The sequence below is a fragment of the Helicoverpa armigera genome, chromosome 25 (genome assembly GCF_030705265.1).
Source record: "Helicoverpa armigera isolate CAAS_96S chromosome 25, ASM3070526v1, whole genome shotgun sequence".
NCBI lineage: Eukaryota > Metazoa > Arthropoda > Insecta > Lepidoptera > Noctuidae > Helicoverpa > Helicoverpa armigera.
The window spans coordinates 6601673-6627575 of NC_087144.1; the positions used below are offsets into that span (position 1 = coordinate 6601673).

General features: G+C 39.1%; 3 protein-coding genes across 3 annotated transcripts; 1 reads left to right on the forward strand and 2 right to left on the reverse strand.

Moving 5' to 3' along the window:
* Window positions 1–253: 253 nt before the first annotated feature.
* Window positions 254–3679, reverse strand: LOC110381963 (NADH dehydrogenase [ubiquinone] 1 alpha subcomplex subunit 10, mitochondrial). Its single transcript, XM_021342408.3, has 5 exons — window positions 3578–3679; window positions 2768–3501; window positions 1968–2141; window positions 831–1046; window positions 254–409 (listed from the first exon to the last, which is right to left on the reverse strand). Exons 2-5 carry the CDS (start codon window positions 3467–3469, stop codon window positions 314–316), a joined length of 1188 nt encoding a protein of 395 aa, XP_021198083.3. The 5' UTR covers window positions 3470–3501; window positions 3578–3679; the 3' UTR covers window positions 254–313.
* A 5315-nt stretch (window positions 3680–8994) lies between these two features.
* LOC110381964 (RNA-binding protein pno1) lies at window positions 8995–10892 on the forward strand. The gene is made up of 3 exons (XM_021342409.3): window positions 8995–9359; window positions 9886–10048; window positions 10522–10892. The coding sequence occupies exons 1-3, from the start codon at window positions 9100–9102 to the stop codon at window positions 10864–10866; spliced, it is 768 nt and encodes a 255-aa protein (XP_021198084.3). The 5' UTR covers window positions 8995–9099; the 3' UTR covers window positions 10867–10892.
* Window positions 10893–10980: 88 nt separating this feature from the next.
* On the reverse strand, window positions 10981–19743 carry LOC110381965 (EARP-interacting protein homolog). Its single transcript, XM_064041484.1, has 9 exons — window positions 19601–19743; window positions 19085–19219; window positions 18668–18814; window positions 17868–17954; window positions 17146–17331; window positions 15914–16038; window positions 14694–14795; window positions 13822–13953; window positions 10981–11306 (listed from the first exon to the last, which is right to left on the reverse strand). Exons 1-9 carry the CDS (start codon window positions 19640–19642, stop codon window positions 11144–11146), a joined length of 1119 nt encoding a protein of 372 aa, XP_063897554.1. The 5' UTR covers window positions 19643–19743; the 3' UTR covers window positions 10981–11143.
* Between the last annotated feature and the right edge of the window lie 6160 nt (window positions 19744–25903).

Sequence of the window (25903 nt, forward strand, 5' to 3'; positions counted from 1 at the left end):
GTGTTAAAATAGTAAACATCTATTCACTGTCCGTCAGGTGCACAAAGCTCCATTAAAATTAAAGCTTCACTTAATGTACTGCTAACACTTTTTATCTTGTTCACAAAGAGAGTCAGCAATAGATTTATCAAAGCTTTAACTTTAATGGAGCTTTGAGCACCTGACGGTGTGGTGGCTATAAGGTAAAAGGACATCATCCATTTTCAACAATATGCATTTGATTTCTAAAAGGCTAAGGCTAAAGAAAAAAAAATCCTATTTAAATATATTTATAACATTATATTAATAAATGAATCTACAGAGTTGTCCACATCTAAACGTATTCTGTGTACTTGGACATTTTGTTCTTGAACAAAGACCCGGAGTCGTACCCCTCCATGTACTTGAATTTAGGGTGAGCGTCAATTACCTGGAAATAAGACAAAAATCATTATTATTATTATAAAGATAAATCATTAAAGAACTTGTATTTTCTCAGAATGGATTAGTTGTCTGTGAATTGTGTTTCATTTGAATGTTATTAAACAAATATTACGTGAGTATTCTGAATCGTTTATCATTGAACAGCCAAGCATTAACAGACAGTATTTTTTCTCCCCCAAAGTAATAACAACGAAGATACAGCTTGTTTTACCATTTAACTATAGCGATAATCAAACACTAATAAAAAAAAAAAATCACTTGTCAAATCGCCGATATGTCCAATGGGCGGCAAGTATACGGCCGGTTATGGTTTGGTCATCGTTATAGTTAAATGGTGTAACTCACCCGTAGTTAGAATTATTTGGTGGGGAGATCTGTACATGTCTATAGGTAGCCAAGCAACTTACTATCTGCCTTTCGTAAGAATCATCAGCACTGGTGATCAGTTCCGGGACATCCAACTTGGGTATACCAAAGAGGTTCATGAGGAAGTACTTCTGGTTGGTATAGATCATGCGCTGGTCGGCCCACTCCACTTCGCGGGGCAGGCGCCAGTCTTTCATCTTGGGGTCCTCTCGCTCCGTATACTGGTCGAAGTTCAGACGCTCAATGTCTTCAACCACCTGGATGGGGAAGATAACATTGTTACTATACAGTCAACAAAAACTTAGGATCTTCGATAAGATTCTTATAGTGAGTTGAGCCATTTAACATAACGATAAATCATTTGATGTTGTCAAATCGGTGATTTAACCAATAGGCAGCAAATACACAGCAGATTATGGTTTGTTTATCATTTTATTTAATGATGCAATTCACCCTTAAAATTTAAGGATTAACTTTTGTGAGAATACATTAAATAGTATGAAAGATGACATGAATAGGATGGGAGTGAGTGTCAGTATGACGAGTGACAGGGGAAAATGGAAGAGGATGACATATTGCGCCGACCTTAAATAAAATTGGGAACAGGGCAGGAGGAAGAAGAAGACCATTAAATAGTATGAAAGATGATACCTCTTGCCACACTATCGGCACCAAGTACTTTGCCAAATCTTTCTACAACCAGTACTGATATTTTTTTTTTGTAATGTTATACAGATACTACAACCTCCTACGTCACCAGGAACAATTTGTTTGTGGACATGATGATCGGTGGCATCGCTCCCGTATAGGCCTTGTTAGCCATCAGCGCAAGTGCCAAAACCAAACAACTAGACACAGATGCAGCTTTCATAATCCTAACTAATATTATAAATGTGAAAGTAACTCTGTCTGTCTGTCTGTCTTTTCTTCACGCCTAAACTACTGAACCGATTTGTATGAAATTTGGTACAGACATAGTTTGGAACTTGAGAAAGCACATAGGATAGCTTTTATTACAAAAACATATAAAATAAAAATTAAATATATTCCGGACATACCTATCTGCTGGTCAAACCAAAAATCTGCCAGAAGTCACTATTCCACGCGAACGAAGTCGTGGGCAAAAGCTAGTCTTTTATAGATAGTTGCTAAAAGGCCATTGAGGTACAGATACTAACCACTTCAACCTCACCGCCACCGCTCCAGTCGTACACGAGCAGCTCAGCGTGGGTAGAAATGTCACGAAGGTACTTGTTCTTGTACTGACGCTCAACCTCCGTGAGGAAGCCCTTGGTGAGGGCACGGCCGCTCACCTCATGCTCCAGGTTGCGTTTTTTAATAGCATCTTGCACCTGGAAATTAATACTTCCTTTAAATACACAACACAACCATAGGGAGTGGTGAAGGGTCGGTGTTTTGTGGGCTGTCTTTTGTTTGTGCTGATTTATTACTATAATTTGAATATTTTTTTTGAGTGTTGAGTTCTGAATTGTTTATGCGAGTTTTATACACTTTATTGTTTGGTGAATGTGTAATTTAACTTTTTATGAGTAGGGGGCTACACGAAAGAACGAACGTTTATATGAAATTTTTGAACGTTAAACTGTAGGTCCCAGCTGTCATTGAACACCCTTGGCAATCGTTACAGGTAATCAGAAGCCAGTAAGTCTGACGTCAGTATAACCTAGGGGTATCGAGTTGCCTGGGTAACTGAGTTGAGGAGGTCAGATAGGCAGTCGCATCTTGTACAGCACTGGTACTCCGCTGAATACCGTTAGACTGGAAGCAACCCAAACATAGTTGGGAAAAGGCTCAGGTGATAATGATGATATAGTTCAGAACATAGGTGATAATGAAGCAAAAATAAATTGATATATGAACTAAGATAAAATGATATAATGAAGAAACAGTCTGTTCAGAAAATAATGATCAACATTACCTAAAATAAAAAAGGAAGGGTATAAAACTAGATACTTACTTTGCTCACTGGCAAGTCCAAATAGACAACTAGATGTGGGCGCATCAGTTCCTCAAGGGTGTTTGCTCTCAGCTCATAGTACACAGACCTCACTGCCTTGCTGAGGAACTTCTGTTTGTACATGGCCTCCAGAAACACAAAGTCGGAGTAGGGAGACCTCTCCAAGACAACTCCCTGGCCAGTGTTCAACAAATGCGCCAGAGCATCAATGTATTGACTGTACCTAGCTATGTACATCATGATCTGGAAGTTACCAGCTAGACGGTGGTCTGGCGTCAAGTTGAAGTTGACATGATCGAAGGTCCTAGTATCTTCAGGAATCTGATCATCGAACATACGCAAATCACAGCCATTCGGCCTTTTGTAATGGATGTCCATGTTCGCTTCAGGGAAATGCTTCATGCCCAAGTCTTCGGCGAGTGCAGCCGCGAACTGGGTCTTACCAACAGCGACAGGGCCTTCAACGACGACAACTTTAGTGTTCTCGTCGAACCTGTGGGTCGTACGGTCGAAAAGACTTCTGAACCAGGTGTAGTCCTTATTAACGTAGTCGAAGGGTGCTGGCTTCGGCGGCGGGCACGGCAAGGAAGCCCTGAGCGCCTTGCCAGCGATGCCGCGGTTCTGCACGAACGTACATGCCGCTATTTTACATCCCTGGCTAGGGGAAATGATTTTCACAACACCGACTTTTAGCAGCGACATTTTGATTCGAGGTATCTCCTATTGTGCGATACCTAAAATAGAAGATATTTCATTAGATTTAAGTTAAGCAACGCATTATTTAATGAGATATAATAGCGAAATCCTTACCTTCAAATCAACTCATAACAAAAATTAACCCTGTGACATAACCATTCACAAATGGAACGTTCGAATTATCAGCTGTCAATCACTGCCATTAGTGCCATTTTGGATTTCCTACATTTTCGATTTTACGAACGCAGCTTATTTAGTGTTGTGCCCTTACAGTTGACACCGTAAAAAGAATAAACCGATACCATGTTTCTGAAATATTGTGACGGAAAATGATTTGGAATTTACTTCTATGGCGTTTGGCTATTAAAATATTGATTCGAAAAAGCGTGATAGTTTACGAGCTCGTTTTTAACTTTAATTTAAATGTATACCAGTCTCTAAAAAGTAAATTGAACTGGCAATATGCACAAATATACATCAAAGTGACAATAATAACATTAAATTCTTTTTAATCTGTGCATCTATTAAAAGCCGTGTCGTGTGGAGTTGCTGGACTCCCATCGACCGCGTCCCCAGGTGGTGGATAGGGGAATGCCCCCCAGATATGGGAGGTACTAGGGAAATCAAATACCTAGCGCGAACCAAAACCAGTAGGCATGGGCGTGCCTTTAGTCTTCGATACGGCCTAAGGGATCATACCCCGACAGAAAAGACAAAGCTGTGGATCAGCGAAATTCTATGAAATGGCGGAATCAAAAACATATCTACCCCAGGAGGGTACCACGACACGTGGAGAATCCCTCCCTGATCAATGCTCACTCGAGCAGAGTTCAGGCTGCCCCTCGTATTCTGGGGGGGGGCAAATTTCGCTCTAAGAATGTAAAACCCAAGATGAATAACCCAACACCTAATCTTACGCAACAGGTCTTCCATAAGGGACTTTTCATTAACAGACCTAGATCCAACTCTTACAGTGGCTTGCCGTCGGAAGCTCCTGTAACCGACACACAAACCTTAGAGGCTCTCTGCATGGAACATGCTCACAGAAACGACCACAACGACACACAAACCTGGCAGGAAGAGAGTAGCCGCAAAAGACTAAGAAGCAGCCCTGAAACAACGGCACGAAGTCAGAAACAAACCAAACTGAGTTACTGGCTGGCAGCACCAGTACCAACATCAAATATGTTTGCGGAACTTGCAACTACTGAAGAACCAAAAGCTGTAGACCAAGTAACACGCCAAGTAGTGAAACCTCCACCTTTCTTTGTTGACAAGGTCAGCAATATCCAGCCCTTAACAAAAATGCTGGAAAGCGTTGCTTACGAAGACTATGAAATCAAAATTCTCCAAGGCGAAAGAGTAAAAATCCAGGCAAAATCCCCAGAGTCATACTCGAGTATTTATAAAGAACTCAAAAATAGAAACACTGAATTCTTCACATATCAACCTAAACGCGAGAAAAGCTTCAGGGTAATACTAAAACGCATGCATCCCTCAACTGACACCGAAGAAATAAAACAGGCCTTAGAGGAACTAGATCACAAGCCCAACAATATTTGGAATGTAAAACACAGCAGAACAAAACAACCACTCCCAATGTTTTTCTTAGACTTGCAACCAAGCCCTAACAACAAGGATATCTATAGCATCAGATCACTCCTGAACTGTCGCGTAGAAATTGAACCACCAAGGCCTAAACGCACAATTCCTCAATGCTCCAACTGCCAACAATATGGCCACACGCAAAAGTACTGTCACAGACAACCAAATTGTGTGAAATGTGCTGGACCCCATCAAACAATAAACTGCCCTAGAAAAGAGCGTTCCGATAAAGTGAAATGTATTCTCTGTGAAGGCAACCACCCTGCTAATTATAAGGGCTGTATTGTCTACAAAGAACTACAAAAAATAAAATATCCCACCTCTGAACCTAACAACCGAAAGCCTAAAAACTCAGAAAATTTAATAAAAGGAAGTCGAACCACTGTGACTACTCCAGGAATGTCATATGCAACAGCTGTAAAAAATGACTCAAAAACAGCACCAAACAAAGAGAACAATACCGCACAACACATGGCGGATATTCTTCAAAATTTTAATAGCTCGATGCAGACTCTCATGAACCAAATGCTAACAATGACCCAGATGCTAGCTGAACTCATGTCTAAGTTATCGTCACATTCTCATCCATAAAAATATGTGTGTGGAATGCTAACGGTCTGTCAAACCACTCAAATGAGTTAAAAATTTTCCTAAACACAAATAACGTTGACATTATGCTAATTTCTGAAACCCACTTCACAACTAAGAGTTTCTTTAAAATCCCGGACTACACACTGTACCATACAATGCATCCAGATGGTAAAGCACACGGTGGGTCAGCCATTCTCATCAGATCTAACATAAAGCATCATCAAAGCCAATCATATCAAAAGGACTATATCCAAGCCACGAGTATAGTTGTGTACGACTGGACAAGTAACATTGTAGTATCGTCGCTCTATTGTCCACCAAGACACACTATTAAGGAAGAACAGTTCAATGATTACTTCAAAACACTTGGCAATCGATTCATAACCGGGGGTGATTACAATGCCAAACATACATTCTGGGGCTCCAGATTAACTCTACCAAGAGGCCGCGAACTTTTTAAGAGCGTTCAAGCAGGCACTATGAACGTAATCACAACAGGACAACCCACATACTGGCCCTCTGACAAGGCAAAGATACCAGACCTAATTGATTTTTGCGTCGCTAAAGGCATAGCAAAACACAATACATCTTGCTATAGTTGCTGGGACTTATCATCAGATCATTCTCCTATTTTTGTGGAAATCAGAGCGAAATTTAGAGAAACGACCAAAAAATGTACACTACACAATAAAAGGACAAACTGGACCCTTTTTCGTCTTCTTATAGATGAAGCTTTCGGCGCACCTATTGCTCTTCAAACGGAAAACGACATTGTAAATGCTGTTGAATTTTTTACTACTAGTATTCAGAGTGCAGCTTGGAATTCGACTCCAATAGTGCAACATAAACCCGCAGAGCAATACATACCACCAAACATTCGCGACAAAATTCGTGAAAAAAGAGATCTCCGTAAATTGTGGCAGCGCAATAAATGTCCTGAAACAAAAAAACAATTAAACTACAAAATAAAAGAGGTTAAACACATCCTTGACCAGGACCAAAACGCTGGATTTCAAGCATATCTTGAAGATCTTGATGTCACCAAAGATACTGACTATTCCCTATGGAAAGCAACAAGAAACATCAAGCGACCTGCAACAACATCCCCACCTTTGAGAAAGGCAGATAATTGTTGGGCACGAAGCGACCAAGAGAAAGCTAATACTTTCGCTGCACATCTTTCAAATGTTTTCCAACCTCATCCTTACGAAGGCCCAACAGAACACGAGAAGACAGTTACAGAATATTTGAATGCCTCAGAAATAGATGAAACTACACCAATCAGATTTACAACGACAGAAGTCAGAAGAGTAATACAAAAAGCTAACTCAAAGAAATCTCCAGGATACGACCTCATTACCAATAAAATCCTGCAAGAGCTACCTGACTCCGGGATAGCAATGATTACAGCAATATATAATGCCATATCTAGACTCCAATTTATTCCACCGCAGTGGAAAGTTGCACAAATAATAATGTTGCTCAAACCGGATAAAAAATCAGAGGATCCAAAGTCATATCGCCCAATAAGCTTGTTACCCATACCGTCGAAGATACTCGAGACGCTAATATTACTACGTATAATGCCATTAGTAGAACAACAAGGCCTGATACCCGATCATCAATTCGGTTTTCGCAGAAAGCACGCTACTATAGACCAAGTACATAGATTAATAAATGAAATAGACAAGACTTTCGAAGCTAAAAAGTATTGCGCGAGTGTCTTTCTCGATATATCACAAGCCTTTGATAGAGTCTGGCATGAAGGGCTATTATTTAAAATAAAATCATTGTTCCCTTATTCCATCTATAAAATTCTGAAATCTTTCTTAGAAAAGAGATATTTCATGGTAAATCACGGGGAGGCTTTCTCAGGCCTTTGTAATATAAATGCTGGAGTCCCTCAGGGTAGCGTCCTAGGACCGCTACTCTACCTGATCTATACCTCAGACCTACCAACATCTGACTGCATTACAACTGGAACCTTCGCCGATGATACAGCAATTTTGTCATGTCATGAGGACCCAACTGAGGCCTCAAGAATTCTACAGAAAGGATTAAACAATATCTCAAACTGGCTCAAGAAATGGCGCATCAAAGCAAATGAAACCAAGTCCATAAATGTTACCTTCACCTTGAAAAAAGGTACATGTCCACCAGTAAAGCTCAACAACCTCGAGATCCCCCGAGCAGACCATGTGAGATACTTAGGCATACACCTGGACAAGCGGCTAACGTGGCAAAAACATATATTTACTAAACGGAAACAATTAGGATTGCAAATTCGAAAATACTATTGGTTAATTGGCCGCCGGTCACAACTATCAATGTGCAATAAACTGCTATTGTATAAGGCAATACTAAAACCAATCTGGACCTATGGTATCCAACTGTGGGGGACAGCCTCTCACTCCAACATTGAAATAGTGCAGAGGTTTCAAAACAAAATGCTGCGAATGGTAACCAATGCTCCCTGGTATGTGACAAACGAACAGTTGCATCACGACCTGCAAGTACACACTGTCAAACAAGAAATTCTACGACATACAAAAACCTACAAAGAAAGAATTACACACCACCCAAATCGTCTGGCGAAAGTCTTGATGAAGGAAACCCATGCAACTCGTAGACTAAAACGAAAAATGCCACAGGACATACTTAAATCACAATAAAATAAAGTAGGATGTGTCCCAGGACGCATTCCGAGCATGTCATTATAGACCCCGACCAACCAACTGCCCAATGTTCTAGAGTGTGACAGAATGCAGTGATCAAACAGACAAAAAAAAAAAATTTTACATCCCTGGCTAGGGGAAATGATTTTCACAACACCGACTTTTAGCAGCGACATTTTGATTCGAGGTATCTCCTATTGTGCGATACCTAAAATAGAAGATATTTCATTAGATTTAAGTTAAGCAACGCATTATTTAATGAGATATAATAGCGAAATCCTTACCTTCAAATCAACTCATAACAAAAATTAACCCTGTGACATAACCATTCACAAATGGAACGTTCGAATTATCAGCTGTCAATCACTGCCATTAGTGCCATTTTGGATTTCCTACATTTTCGATTTTACGAACGCAGCTTATTTAGTGTTGTGCCCTTACAGTTGACACCGTAAAAAGAATAAACCGATACCATGTTTCTGAAATATTGTGACGGAAAATGATTTGGAATTTACTTCTATGGCGTTTGGCTATTAAAATATTGATTCGAAAAAGCGTGATAGTTTACGAGCTCGTTTTTAACTTTAATTTAAATGTATACCAGTCTCTAAAAAGTAAATTGAACTGGCAATATGCACAAATATACATCAAAGTGACAATAATAACATTAAATTCTTTTTAATCTGTGCATCTATTAAAAGCCATGTGAGAATTTATTTTGCAACAAAATATCTTGAAATACGCTTGAAAAATAAACATTACAAAATGACTGAAGAAACGGAGTTGAAGATGGACACAACTAATATCAATGTGGACGAGTTTCTGCCTGCTAAGAAGACGGTGAAGCTAAAAAATATAAAGCGAAGAGCAGTCTCAGAATCTGGTGATGGCATGGAAATTGAGGAACACAACGGGATCCAGGGGAATGCTAAACACAGTCGTTCAAAGCCAAAAAAGAAGAAGAAGAATGCTGAACCGAACGAATCTAAAGAGAATATGCGAAAAATTCCAGTACCAGCTCACAGGTATAACCTCAAATTAGTCTAAAATAAATATCGTAGGACAGGTATTTTAACAGATGTTCGTATGCATTAGCAATGGTGTGTGATAATTCTAGAATAATGTTAGTAAACAAATATGTTCTTAGAAAGTCATCATTAGGGTCAGTTAAGATATTTCCTCAAAATTAAAATAACCCGAAATAGTTATTAATTCAGAAACAGAAGTATTGACAACGTTGTATTATTGTTATAGAGGTACAAAAAGATATAAATAACCCAGACTAACATTCTTTAGTTATTACCAAGTTTTTTCAAATACATATTATAGATGGTAGACACCATATAACTATCCTATTTGGAATGAGTATTATCACCATCTGCCTAGCCTTTTCTGAGCTGGGGTCAGTTTCCACTCTAACTGGATGTAGCTGCGAACCAGTGTTTCATATCAAGCAACTGCCTATCTGACCTCCACAACACCGCTTTGACTTACCCACAAGCTATTCTATCTCAAATACATTACTAACTAAATGATTTATCTCATTTACAGATACACACCATTAAAGGAGAATTGGTTAAAAATATTCACACCTATTGTGGAGCACCTTCTGCTTCAAGTGAGATTCAACACAAAGACTCGTAATGTTGAGATCAAAGTGGGACCGGAGACCAAGGACATTGCTAATTTGCAGAAGGCTGCTGATTTTGTTAAGGTAAATATATACTAAACCTACAGTAAATATACAGGAAACATTCATTGGTCTGTTTGAATCCTGAAGGCTCCAAAACTACTGAACTGATTTGAAAAATTTCTTTCACTGTTGGGATGCTTGACTAACCCCAGGCCTGAGGATATATTTATCTGTGTAGTTCCCTTGGGATATGAGTAAAATTGTAGGAAACAGCTGGTAATATTATAGTTTTGTCTATTATGTTAGGTACAAATAGTATATATGGTAAGGCAATATTAGAAATTTCAAGTTGATCAGCATGTGTGTGCAATTATAGGTGTTTTTTTTTTCAAATTTTATTAAGCCGAGAGATTAGTTGTGACCTCAAAAAAAATATTAACTTTCTTTTGCCTTGTGCTAGGAGCACATTTTTTATCAATAATCTTAAAAACCCTTATTCTTAGCTCAAAAACGTTGCAATGAATAATAAAGTAATGAGTTTGTTTTATTTACAGGCCTTCCTCTATGGTTTCGAAGTGGACGACGCCCTCGCCCTCCTTCGATTAGATGACTTATTTGTTGAATCTTTTGAAGTAAAAGATGTTAAAACTCTAAATGGTGACCATCTCAGTCGCGCTATTGGTCGCCTTGCCGGAAAAGCAGGCAGAACAAAATTCACCATAGAGAACGTCACTAAAACCAGAATAGTGTTGGCAGACTCAAAAATTCACATCCTTGGCAGTTACCAGAATATTGCATTGGCAAGAAGAGCGATATGCAACCTTATCATGGGTTCACCTCCTTCAAAAGTTTATGGTAATCTAAGAAATGTTGCCAATAGGGTCGCTGAGAGATTTTAGTTGTAAATAAAAGTTATATTTATAAATGTTTTTATTTTTTACCTATTTAACTTACATGTTATACATATTTATCAGTGGAATGATTAAAAAACTAAATAATAATACAATATTCAAATCTGTGCTTACTATCGACCGATAACTTATATGATCCGCTTTTTCGCAAGATGGTATCATTGCCGAATTTTAGTTCTTATATTGTATATGTTTGGTGCTACGAAAATTTGCTAAGGTGGGTCATAAATGTCATTGGCGGATAGTACAATTATTATTCGTGGTACTACAGGAGTATTTTGTATTTAAAATGTCTTGGCACTCGCGAGATGACGAGGCGGGCGTCGTAGCTGAGCGAGGCGAAGGTCCAGGGCTCCGCGGCACTCCACTCGGCACAGTACACCGAGTCTTCATGCTGCTCATATGACTGTAGGACGCCATCTTCTAAGCTGTTAGAAAAATAAAAGATCTATTAATATTTGTTAAACAAGTACAGTCAACTTCAGGTCAGTGGTAACAGTTTTATAGGAAAATCGTACTAATTACTATTGAGTTACGGTGCATGACAGTTACCTCTGATGTGCAGTCTACCGTACGAGTACAAAACATTTTTTTAAACAGATTTTATCCTGATAGGATAGAGGTAATGTCAAAATAGGTACATATACTCAATCTATACTAATATTATAAAGCTGAAGAGTTTGTTGAACAAACTCATCTCAGGAACTACTGGTCCGGTTTGAAAAATTATTTCAGACATAGATAGCCCATTCATCGAGGAAGGCTAATCACGCTAAGACTAATGGGAGCAGAGTACGTAGGGGAGTTCATAGTGTACATAAGGAAATACATAGCGGAGTTAATAGAGTGTACAAAAGGAAATACATAGGGGAGTTCATAGAGTGTACATAAGGGAGTTCATAGTGTGGGAGTGCATAAAGTGTACATCTATCTATCTAAATATATTTAATAAAACTCAAAGGTGACTGACTGACTGACTGACTGACATAGTGATCTATCAACGCACAGCTGAAACCACTGGACGGATCGGGCTGAAATTTGGCATGCAGGTAGATGTTATGACGTAGGCATCCGCTAAGAAAGGATTTTGATAAATTCCATCCCTAAGGGGATAAAATAGGGGATGAAAGTTTGTATACATCTTCTTAGATTTTATGAAGAAGTCCTGATGACGAATCAGAATTTTATGATGACGTTCGCTTAAATACGATTTTGATTAATTCAACCCCCATTAAACCCAAAAAAAGGATGTAAAATGTATTAGTTTGAACCTATCAGTACGTAATGGAACGATATAGTTCACCCAAAAACTTAATAGTTTTAGCGCCTAATGACAGATTAGTAAAGAATATTGTGTACAAAGAAGTTTTGTAGGCCCTAATTTTTTACACACGCTAAACAAAAGTAAAGCCGCAAAAACCATACCTAATACTTCTTAACGCGAGCGAAGCCGCGGGCAAAAGCTAGTAAGGAAATAAATAGGGCAGTTCATAGAGTGAACATAAGGAAACACTTGTTATAAAGTATGTACTTTTTAGAAGTAAGTAAATCTTAGACACCAATGACTGTGTTTCGGATGGCACGTTAAAGTGTAGGTCCCGGCTGCCATTGAACATCCCTAGCATCGTCGTTACGGGTAGTCAGAAGGGGTATTGGGTTGCCCGGGTAACTGGGTTGAGGAGGTCAGATAGGGCAGTCGCTCCTTGTAAGGCACTGGTACTCAGCTGCATCCGGTTAGACTGGAAGCCGACCCCAACATAGTTGGGAAAAAGGCTCCGACGATGTGCAGTAGTTCAAAAGTGATGCGGGTGAAATCGCTGGCAGAAGCTAGTTTTATACAGGAATTAATTTTATTCAGTGTAAAAACTTTGTCAACTTATAGTTAAATAAGTTTTATAGATACATATATTTTTATTTTGATGTGTTTTAGTACAAAAATAGTTATTGATAGCGAAACCGGTTTACTGACGCGAGCGCTGCTCCAAAACCGCGTAAGAATAGTTAGGCTAAGAACTCACGGAGCGATTTTGAACCGTGCCCGCCGCGGTGGCGGAACTGCGTTTTTATTTCCAAACTCACGAGACCGGTTATTTGCGCGGTTACACAGCCGTAGCGGTTGAGATTATCGCCCGCAAACGTGGCGGGCAATGATCGCAAGACGCAAGACGGGCAGCCTCTGCGCTACTGCGATCGCCGGCCAATCGACCGCGGAGCGCGCGGGCGCTTCCCGCCGAGGCTGCGGGTGACCGCGGCCCGCGCGATTCTACTAGTTGCCCGCCGGTGCAGCGGGACCCGCAAACAAACGCGCAGACTGCGGGCGTAAAACGCGTCGTGAAATGTGCTTTAATTTTTTACATGTATATCTGCATTCTACAGAAGCTACGGGCCCGCAGCCGCGGCGGTCGCGGGTGAAAATCGCTTCGTGAGTTCTTAGCCTTAGTATCCATATTTTGCTGATTTTAAGACGGATAAAAAACAAATAACTGATGACACAGATATGTTCTTGACCACCAATTTTTTTTGCACTGCTTAAAATTCATTCCAGTATACAAGGTGTTGATTTGCATTTGTGCCATACTTCAGGAGGAGGACATAAAATACGTAAATAATCGATTGTAATTACAGTAGACGGGAAATAGCTAATACGCACGGCTTTTTTTGTCATTGTAATGTCGTAGTATTTCGGAAGTAATCCAATTTTATGAATAATCATTGCGTATGCTTTGTGTTTGCGTTTGCGTGAGGGCGCAGCACGGTTTTAAGGCCAGTAACACACGCGCCAAGTTTAAATACGGCTAGATGACATTGACGGAATTCCGAAAAAAAGAAAAAAAAATACGTGCCAATTTTTTTGTTGATTTGGGTCGGATCATTAGCATAATTACGTCCTTGAATATGGCACGGATGCAAATCAACAGCTTGTATAAAAGTAGGTATACATACAGTTGTGTGGGTCGTTTCTCGTCGTCGTTGTCGGTACAGAGGCTGGCGGCGGCTGTGAGCAGAGCCCGGGCGTCCGAGCTGCCCGTCAGCAGCAGCTGCTCGTGGTACGTGTTGTAGCGAACCGTCCACACCCTAACGAACACGTAAAAATAAAATCAAAAAACACTTTTTCAAAGTAGACTGAAAAAAAAAACATTATTTATAAAATTTGCAAAAACATCACGTTTGCTTCAAAACTCTCTAACTATCACGGTGCATGAGATACGGCCTGGTGATAGACGGACGGACGGACGGCCAAAGGAGCGAAAACAATAGGATCCCTCATCCCGTTTTACCCTTTGGGTATTCGGAATCCTTAAAAAGAAATAGTTCAAAAAACTAAAAAACACGCTTTTTGTAACGTTTCTTAGCTAGTCATGTATTGTCATCAGAACTCAGAGCGTAAGCAAAATTTCATCCCAATCGAAGGCCGGGAAGTGGGTAAAATTGAGATTTCAAGAAGTGGGTAAAATAGAGATTTCAACATTTTCTTAAATACATAGTTACAAGTGCAGCTATGATAAGCGTGTTAAAAACAGCACATACATGAGAAAGCCCCAAAAACGCCCACCCTTCACCACATCCTATGTGTTATTACTGGGAAGAAGTGGCGCAACAAACTCCCCAGCGACACATGTCTGTCTTATCGATTAGTTACGAGTGAACTAACGAAGCGTTCGGGTTCTTTGAGACATCTATCAACGATTTTTGGTATTGCCTAATAAAATGGGCGGGTTTCAAGAACGCGATAGATAGAATATTGGAAACGGCCGTTAGAGGCTGATGCGATAAAGAACAAAAGCCCTAAGGAGTAGATGCTATAAAGGACTTACCAATGAGAATGGTCCGTCCTACTGAATATAGGTTCCTTCCCATTTCTGTAGTCCCAAATGTTGAGAGCCGCGTCGTCGCCCGCCGTGGCCAGATGAAACTGCCTGAAACGATACAAATTATGTAATATGTACTTGCTTCTGCTAGCGGTTTCACCCGCATCCCGTGGGAACTACTTCCCGTACCGGGATAAAAAGTAGCCTATAGCCTTCCTCGATAAATGGGCTATCTAACACTGAAATAAATTTTCAAATCGGACCAGCAGTTCCTGAGATTAGCGCGTTCAAACAAACAAACAAACTCTTCAGCTTTATAATATTAGTATAGATAATACAAATATAAAGTATATACACCTATTACGAAAAATGAAATTAATTTTAAATCCTACTAATATTATAAACGCGAAAGTTTGTATGTATGGATGTATGGATGTTTGTTACTCTTTCACGCAAAAACTACTGAATGGATTTTAATGAAACTTTACAATAATATAGCTTATACATCAGAATAACACATAGGCTACAATTTGTAAACATATTGTTCGAAATACTAAACCTGCGCAGACGAAGTCGCGGGCACCAGCTAGTAATAATTATAATTTAAAATGTCATCAAAAAACTCCTCATCGCTGCCCACTGGGAGTGTACCCGAGAGGCTGGCAGCCATAAATTTAATGTACTTAATTACTTCAAGCTTCTAACAAGACTATTCTAAAGATTTACAAAAAACCTTAAGATGCCTCATAACTTCTATATAGCTCATGCAAATTATGCCAGGGATTCACTTACTAATTTAACATTGAAAAATAACGTGAATTTAAAAATACAACAATTTGTTCTACTATGTTTTTTGAGTAAAAAGAAAACAAAACAAGTTGTATGATTTTACATAGTTATCAAATAAATTAAATATCAATACATCTATATGAACAGTTTTTACACATTTATTACATTACCTGTTAGGATGGCACAATAAACTATAGGTCCCGGCTGTCATTAAACATCCTTAGCAGTCGTTACGGGTAGTCAGAAGCCAGCAAGTCTGACGCCAGTCTTACCAAGGGGTATTGGGTTGCCCGGGTAACTAACTGGGTTAAGGAGGTCAGATAGGGCAGCCGCTCCTTGTAAAGCACTGGTACTCAGCTGAATCCGGTTAGACTGGAAGCCGACCCCAACATAGTTGTGAAAAAGGCTCAGAGGATGATGATGATTACCTATATTACCTGTTAGGATTAAAATCCAAGTCTCTGGCGAGTTGCGTATGCGCATTGTCGATGGTCCAGGCCGGCTTGCTGCAGTCTGACCGCGTGTCGTAACATTTTATGTGCATGTCTTGTAGCACTGCGAACTGGACACAAAATACGTCATGTAAGTCACTACATATTAATTATCAAAATCAAAAGTCATTTATTCAAAGTAGGCTGAAAATCAACACTTTTCGAACGTCAAATTTACAAAAGACAGCCCCCAAAACGCCCACCCTTCACCACTTCCTATGTGTTTTGCTGGGAAGAAGAAGTGGTGGAACAAACTCCCCAGCAACACATGTCTGTCTGTATGGTTTGAAGAACCGTATACAACAAAGTCGCCTTTTCTTGTCCCTATGTCCCTTTGTACGCTGAAATCTTAAAAACTACGCAACGGATTTTAATGCGGGTTTCAATTCAAAATTATTTAAGAATTTTAAAGAATTACAATAAATGTTTGGCAATGACCCTCAAGGCTACGGCCTGTGTTTTGAGGATCCGAGTTGCGACATTCAGGTATTGACGAACATTAAACATATAGAAATATGTATAAAAACAAAAACAAGAAATGTGCATGGGTGTACGTGTGTGTGTGTGTGTGTTATATGTGAATGAAATAGATAAAAAGTGATTGAAGAGGAAGGTTTATTTGTATAATAACACCCATTAAATAGTTGGGAAATACCCGTGTCATCCAGTGCGAAGCCGGGGCGGGTCGCTAGTTCGTAATAAACAAATTCTATAGGCGACTGTTTGTGTGTGTGTTTGTAATTTTATCACCCGCAGAGGGATTTGATGAAGCCTGTCGACAACATATAGGCTACTTTTTATCCGGGTGCGGGAAGTAGTTCCCTAAATGCAGAAGGCTGGCGAAACCCCTGACGGAAGCTAGTAAATACAGCTGAGCTTACCTGTACCTACTTAAAAAGTGGGTATCCAAAACCAATGTCCTGTTATTGAAAATTAGATCGAATTACGTACAAAATAAGGTGTAAAATCCAAAAGTAAGTCAATGGCCGATAAAAAGGTGAAGGAAAACATCTCGAGGAAACCTGGACTACTTATATATAGTCTGAAATCACCAACCCGCATTGAGCAAGCGTGGTGATTAATGCTCAATCCTTCTCCCTGTGAGAGGTGTGTGCAGATGTACAGATGTACAGCAGTGGGACGATATACTTAAAGGTTGTAACAGTAAGTCAAGTTACCTGTGTATGTCCCTGATGGGGGTTCCACTTGCCGCCAGTGAACTTGAGCCGGGCGGAAGCGGCGGCCCGGCTGAGGGCGGCGCCGGTAGTGACGTCATGCACCCTGACCCCGCCCTCGCAGACCACGCCCACTCGTTTAGCGTCCGTTGGATGCCATTCTGCACACCTAATTTCTTCTTCTGGCTTCTATAAGATTGTCATACATCATAAGAAATATTGTCGATTTGAAATACGTAATGTGAATTAAATAATTTCCAATTGACAGTTTTTTACACCCGGTAGGTTAGCCTCATGGTCAGCTATTAATAAACTTGTGTAATGGGTACAACTGATAAACTACACAAAGCTACATATACATATTGTAACACCCAGATCACGCCAACAAGCACGCTCAACACACAAATGTCGACCGTACCGGCAATCGAACCCGGTACTCTCAGTTCGAAAGGCCATGGACCTGAAGTTCAGAAGTCCGGCGAACGGAGACCATTGCGCCAACGGAGTCGTCACGGGGATTCTATTTCATACTTTTCATTACTATATTATCGGCTTTCCCTTAGAACGCACAAAGGTCCATTAAAATTAAAGCTTCATTAAATATATTGCTATCTCTTATTATCTTGTTGACAAAGAAAGAGACAGCAATAGATTTAAAGAAGCTTTAACTTTAATGGTTCTTTGTGCAACTGACGGTTAGTGTCTGTTTCTAGAAGTATACTAACCTCTGGCTTGATGGTTAAGAGTAGCTCCATATCGTCCGCATTCCTGCTTTGTATAGCGCTCAAGTCGTCCAAGTCCTTAGGTATCACCTGTAAGTTGCATTTAAATTGCTACAGAAATAAATACTTAGTGGTCAAAATTATAACACCCCTTTTGCATCAGTATAAATAACTTCTCACCAGTGACCAGACCTCATAAAATTTTCAGATATGTATATGTATACTATAAAAAGTATATTATAAAAAGGAAAAAATATATATTTTTGTTTGATTAAAATCAATAAACTCAAAAAGTACAGGAGTGATTTTAAACAATCTTTCACCATTAGAAAGCTACATTAAATTCGACTACCATCCTAACTAATGTGAAAGTAACTCTGTCTGTCTTTTCTTTACGCCTAAACTACTGAACCGATTTGTGTGAAATTTGGTATAGACATAGTTTGGAACTTGAGAAAGACAATAGGATAGTTTTTATTGCAAAAAACTATAAAACATATAATTTATTCCAGACATATAGCGCCATCTATTGGTCAAACCAAAAATCTGCCGGAAGTCACTAGGTATTCCACGCAAGCAAAGTCGCAGGCAAAAGCTAGTAGGCTATATTTTATCCCAGTACGGACAGCAGTTGGCACAAGACGAGGGTGAAACCGCGAAAAAACGCCTATAGCTTATACATCAAAATATTGACAGGCTACTTTTTATTTAGGTGCAGAAGTAGTTTCCTCGGGAAAGAGATGAAACCATTGGTGTAAACTAATGTTGTATCACGAATGTATAAGTTTTTAATAATATTTTACCTCTACAGTAGGTAACTTGAATACAGAGACGCCCATAGTGCACTGTGATGTAGCTGGGTCGTACGAGTTATGTGTAGTGAGCAGGGTTGCAGCGTCGTGCGGGGAGCAACGCAGATGCCATACTTCACCGATATCATGTTTAAATACCTGTAACATCGTTTCTGTTCACTTGAATTATAATTAGAGAAGTGTAAAACAGTAATTTTTAAGCGCATCATTCAGAGTATTTTCTTTTGTACATTCTTTTACTGACTTCCCAAAAAGAATCCTTTTGAATTTGTATTTTTTTGTTTTATGGAACTGTTATAACGTTGTAAGAATGGTATATTCTTCACACTAGCCTTTAACATTCATTTAATGATTTGAAGAAAGTAATATGACTGTTGTATTTATATTAGTATTGTTTTATCATCTTACTTTAGTATGTAAAGCTCCGGTATCTTCTTCCAATTCTACAACATGGATTTGGTTGGAGTTAGGCTTCAAACTTTGAGTTCCAATGAGGAATCTGATCGCGTCACTTTCTCCATACTGAGGGGATAAAGCTCTAGTCTGGAAAATTTAAGATTATATTTATTTACTACATAATTTGTTCAGAGGACCGATATAAACAAAGTAGGCGCCTTCCGGGTCAGTGGGTCATCTTATAAGTCCCTTGATCCAGTCGCCTAGCAGAAGGCAAATTCAAATAGAAATAACAAATTCCGTATTTTTGTGTTATGTTAACAGCAACACAGATTTAGAACACAATTGGAACATGATATAAATAAAAAATGCGGGGTAAGAGTGGTAATGTTGAATTAATCTAGCTAGGTATTCAAAATCATTCAAAATATAAAGCCCCTAAGACGACCCACTGACCAAAAGATGGTATTTGAGTGTCTGTTAAAGGAAATGTACTACAGTGAGGTTGGTCTTCTTATATTATCTTACCTGGTGCTCTAGGCCGTAAATAATTGAGTTTCCTTCTTCCATATTAGCATCAAATTACATTTATTCCTTGTAAAATGTTTATTTACATCAGTAATTCAGCATTTCTCCATTCTTAGAAAGAACGATACGTTTTCCTTCCTTATTTTTTAGACATGAACAAACTATCTTCTATCACTTTTCAACTTACATAATCGATGCGTTGTAGAAAGGGAAAGAATATTTTTATATGCTCAATTTTCCGAATATGAAACTAATACACGTCAGATGACTTCTGACATTTGACATTTATTATGACAGTAAAAGTCAGCGGCTTTTTTTTGCAACTCGTCTGGATAGAGATATTTTTATCAGATCGCAGAGCTGGTTGCTAAAGTTGAATAAATAATGGCATGTAGTGATAACTTCTGATCGGTCGACCCGTGCTGCTGACTGTGCCACAAGGCCACAAGCACGAGCTTCACCATTAATTTTATTAAAAGTCCAGCATTTTCGGTTTCAGTAAAAGTATCACAGGAAGAGTAGAAAACATTTGCATTTATGATGCAGTTTTCGCCTAACTTGATAAGGGTTTGCAATCCTAATTTCCGAACCCAACCGTCTCGGCCAAGCACTTCAACCACCCGATGCTTTAAAAAAATTCCCGCGTAGCTGCTCGTACTCGTACCTACGCCAAAAATTTTTAGAGATCACGATACGGTACGCTATCGAGCAGTTAAAATGAGGATACCGTAGTAGTTAATTTATTCATTTACATATTCCTATCTTGTTTAATAAAATGAATTGTTTCCGCGTAAACTTGAAAGCGTAATAACATAATGGAAGGCAGATGCAACGAGAAAATTGTTTGTAACGATCCACTTATTTATGCTGTGGGAAAACAATGGAACATAATACCTACTAAGTAGTACCTAGGCATTTAATTGTTTTAGACAAATGCTGCATGTAGGCAAATATACAATGTACAGTCAGTCCCAGTCAGTACCTACTTACTAGGACGTTAGTAGTATAATATGAAAGTAGGCTATGTAGGTAGTAGGAATGATGACGAAATGAATAGGTAGGTACTTATGTAGTGCTTTCAAACTAGTGGATTTTCCGCTAGGCTTTTCCTGACGACATCGATTGCCCCGTATCAGGCGGTCAGGGGACCCAGGGTCCGCATAAAGGTAGAATTCCGTGGGTCGCGGCTGACGCAGCCGCGCGCGGCTTACGACAGTCGTTGGCCGCGCGCGACAATAGTCAACCTATGAAAATGTATGGCACCGCTGCCGAGGCTCGCGACAGTCGCGCGCGGCCGACGAATTTCGTAAGCCGCGCGCGGCATTGTGTTGAAATTAGTAGATTTTGTTCGTCCGTTCCCTCTAGTCGAAGTGCTAATTGATATCCTTGAAGAAGAAGAGGATGACGTGTTGCTGTGGCTGTATTATGAAAATAGATTACCAATCTACCCTATCTTTAAAAAGTAGAAATGATGAAGGATACTTCCAAATACTGATTCAAAAGCATTTGTATTGTAATGAAAACAAAAGGAAGTTTTGCCGACTAAATAAAAAACAATTCAATTCTGGTTTTACTAAAATTCTATAAATGTTATTAAGCGCTAGACCATGTTGAGATGCATACGGCCGCGCGCGGCTCACGAAATTCGTCGGCCGCGCGCGACTGTCGCGGACCTCGGCAGCGGTGCCATACATTTTCATATGTTGACTATTGTCGCGCGCGGCCGACGACTGTCGTAAGCCGCGCGCGGCTGTCGTAGCCGCTATCCACGGAATTCTACCTTAAAAGTTTGTGGGCTATCTGATAAATGAATTTTATGATCATTAAATTCAGGTACCTACCTATCTACATGAGGGTGTGTATACAGAGAAAAGGTACATAAGAGAATATACAGAGAGGCGATGTTCGTTAGTTAGTACATAGGAGAGCATATGGGGGACAACATAAGCAACTGAAAAACCGTTAGATGGCCACCTGATTTAGACTTACAATCTCATGAGCTCTCACACTATAATATCTAATAATAAAAAATAGAGTTACCTATTGCTTTAGGCTGGAAACAGTGCTTGACCGTCGGTCGACATATCTGTGCAAGTCTATGAACGCGCACACATCTAGGTAGGTACGCTGACGGTACGCGCGTAATTTTGTAGGTATGTGATCCGGTCAGGACGTACGGTCAGCACTGACCGTCAGCCGAGCACTGTTTCCAGCCTTAGGGTCGCCCTTCTTGTATATAGGCCGATAAGCTTACTCCCGAGTCTGTACAAACTCTTCGCTGCCATGAACAAGCCCTGTAATCGATGCCAGAAAACCTGTAGAGCAGGCAGGTTTCAGGAAAGACACTAATAACTTCTTTATAATTCCACATTCATGATCCCAACTTTAAAAATCCCGTGCGTGCGTAAATCATAAATAAATTCATACGCACGTTAATTCCTTACATTCTTGAGCTAAACTTGAATTAACACAAACATAGTTTTATGTTCATGGTGAACAAACAGAGTCGTTGAGAAATTATGATTATCTATTTTATATTTAGAGGTAAACCGTTTGGCAGTGAGGAGATTATCGTTCCCAATTATCTATCTACCGAATCTACCGACCTGTGGATTTGGTTACCTACTCTCTTTCCTGCTATGTAGATACATATCCTACATGGTAGTGGGGTCAGCTTTCTTAATTTTTCTTCTCCAAGTGGATTTAAACTGAAGATAGGAACTCGAAATCGCTTGTATGTGGCTAATGTCAAAATTCTATCTTCAGTGAGCAAATCAATTATTGGAATCGGCCGTAAGCGCCGTCTGTGTTTCTTCTTGCAAAAATTTCTAAGCACAGGTGTGGCGTGTGGCTCATACACCTCGAGCAATTCTGCCTTATTAGGAAAAATACTTTTAAGTCCAGTTTTTAATAAATTCCTAAAAAATATACTTATTTTATTACGCTACGGTTCCACCCACGTCCAGAGGGAGCCACTTCCCGTACATAAAAAGTGGCCTATGTCCTTTCTCTACAGGCTTTAAGTACCTGTGCATCTGTAATTTATCTCGGTATTCTCATCTTGATCTTGTACTTTTTACATTAATACAGCACACAAATCTCAACAAATTGCTAACTAATGAGTTAGTGATGGTTTCTAATCTATTTTTTTTCGTAATAGCGAGGATGTTCCCACGTCTATCAGCTCTTGGTTCCGGCCAGTATCTACGACATATCCGTCCCATGAACGCCCCGTGTGACTCATTGCTTTTCTGAGGATACCATGGTAAACAAAACTTATGGGATTTTCATTAGTGCCCGGTTTTGCCCATGGTTTTTTTGACGTAAACTTATCTATGGATACTAAAATAATGAAGATGAAGAGTTTGTTTGCTTGAACGCGTTAATGTCACGAATTACTGAATACTAGATACTAAACTACTGAATACTACTCATCTAAAGAACTATATATTGAGTATTTGTTGAGGAAGACTGTGTATTTTTTTTATCCGAGTGAAAACGCTGATGAAAGCAAGCAGAATAATTTCATTTTTTAAAGTAATATAATACCATCAAGCTGAATGACTCTGCTTAAGTTTTTCGCGGCTGCGGTTTGTGGTCATTGTAAGTAAAAGTCTTTTATGAAATTCAAACGATAACGTTAATAGATTCGCAAAACAAACATTAACTTAACATAAATCTGACATCTAAATTCCTAATGTCCACCATATTGGATGAGAAGTAAAAGCTTTTTAAAACGTTCGAATAAAAGGCGAAGGCAACAGCGAAATGCCTCGTCGAGCCTATCACGAAATCGGTTCGTTCGCATACCGCGGGACCCGCGTCAAAGGCTCCGCGATAACTTTATGCGCTTTTTACGACTACAAACTCTTGTTCTCTTTGGTATGTCGCGTTTAAATTTAGAATTCGCATTTTCCAATGCTTTTAGGATGTCTGCATACTACGGAACTTTAGATAGCAATGTGTAAAATATTGGGAAATTAAGAATGTAGTTTTGCTATCAGAAGAGGTTATTGATAAGCAAATCGTAGACGTATCTTTAGCGACGTGTTGTGAAGCTTGAAAGTGGGATAAAAGCTTTTACGGTTCTTCGAAGTAGGTACCTACAAGTGATAATATGAGTAATGGAGAAAATGCAATTTACCTTCCTATCATGAACTCGAACTGCAAAGTATGAAACTTTACCATTTAGTTGCAACTAGGGCTGCCATCTCGAATTTTGCCAAACCCGGACAATCATTAAAATAACCCGGACATTTGGCGTACATCGCACTTTTTCCCTTAACGAGTCAGATTTAAAGTTTAAAAAATAAATTACTAACTATATAATTATATTTACATTTTAAAAAGAAAATGACCTAATTTTAATCCATTTACTATTACCATATACTTAAATTCAATGAGGTGCTTCCTTCCATGAAAAATGTCCGGGTTTTCTACTTCTTGAAAACCCGCCCGGCCCCCGGACGGCCTCCAAACTAGAATAAATCCGGGGAAACCCGGACGGATGGCAGCCCTAGTTGCAACATAACATTACTCCTTAAGTACATAAGGTACTGGAATTAGCATTTATCGGCCGTTGCCATTGTTGCTAAGTAGAACTTACACGAAAGTTTTGTCCTATTCGAAACTTTACGTTAACCTAAGGTTCGAGGACTCAGTCTGATAGACGGCAGTACCTATGCCTTGCTAGTCTGCTATTTAATGCTAGCCAAAAAATGAGTACGGCATAATACGCCAAAATAAATACTTCCACAATTTTTCGCCGGACATAAGTCGTGGCGCTCCCTATAATTCCGATCTTTCCGATTATTTTTAGGAAGTGTCAACTTTCCCTCATAGGTACCTACCGATGTCGATTGGTGATGCTCATGATGTAGTTGTAATGTTATATAATTGTTCTGTTTTCAATATTTATTTTGGAATTGGTTAAACCGTTGTAGTGTACCTAGGTTGTGTGCCTGTGCACTTCGAAAATTCCTTTTCAAAAAGGAAAATCCGCCTGTCAGTGAACGATAACAAAGACGAAAACTATAAATAGATATTTCATTCTTTCTAAACGATTAGTTACGCGTTACGCTTTCCTTAGGCCAGTTGTAATACTTAGGAAGTTTCTTCTTACTAAAGACTATCATTAGCCTTACTTGGCTATTATAGGTTTGAAAAGCACGACATTTTTAATATTCAGACCGCCATTCACGGTACCTAAGTGTTCGTACTTTAAAGAAGCACTTGATTTCTCTTCAAGTATTTTCTTTACTTTCCTTAGGGAATTATTCACCACTAGCCGTTTTCCCGCGGTTTCACTTTCGGGAACTACTGCATGTACTTACTGGAAAAAATGTTCCCTTAATTACTAGGAAAGAGTGTAGCTTTCCGACAGTGAAAGATTTTTTCAAATCGCTTCTGTACTTTCGGAGCCTTTAGGCTACAAACAATAATTTTAAAAAATGCATGATTTCAGCATGGATTAGTATCTACTATTCTATTATACAAACCAACGATGTTTATTGTATTATTTTTTTCGGATTTACAATCCTAAAGTTTGGTATTACTTCATGTACTATTATTACCACCAGTTCGTAGTAGTACCAATTAGTACTATTATTAGGTATCTACATATCTATACAATAGCAGGTTTCGTAACCAGTGTACGTTCACCCTTATTCGCGTTTTTTAATGATCCCAGTGGCCAGACTGTTGCTAACTCCAGTTTTGTTTTTATTTTTTTACGGCGCGATCTCCTTTGATGCTACCTCTTTGCTGCCTTAATCTGTAGACGAAAATACTCTATGGTATTTTTATTTTATAGGTTCTGCGTCAAAGTTAGAAAAATTTTCATTGTTTTATTATTAGGTGAACTATAAAAAGAGTCTTCCCACGCGAAATTGTAATGAAAAAAATATTTGTTGTATCAAAAATAGCACATATTTGATTGATTTGCGGGGTTGTTGTTCGTGAGTATCTTAGAATTAAGTATTTTTATGATAAATTGGGATTTTATCGGCATTCGGCCGTGGGTGATCGCGTGCGTAACCTACTTAAGCCGGGCACAATAAACATTGCGAAATACGTGAAATTTGAGCTGGAGTATCTATAGTTTTTCTTCGATTTGCGTAAATAGATTACATCAACAGTTAATAAATACTTATTAAACATAATTCTATCTACACAATTTTGCACCGAGAATGCATTCTTACATAAGAAACCTGTCCCACAACGTCCAATATTTTTTTTCTTTTAACAAAAATGTTATCCGAATTTGGAACCTAAAATAAAAGATGTGCAAAAATTTTGGATTAA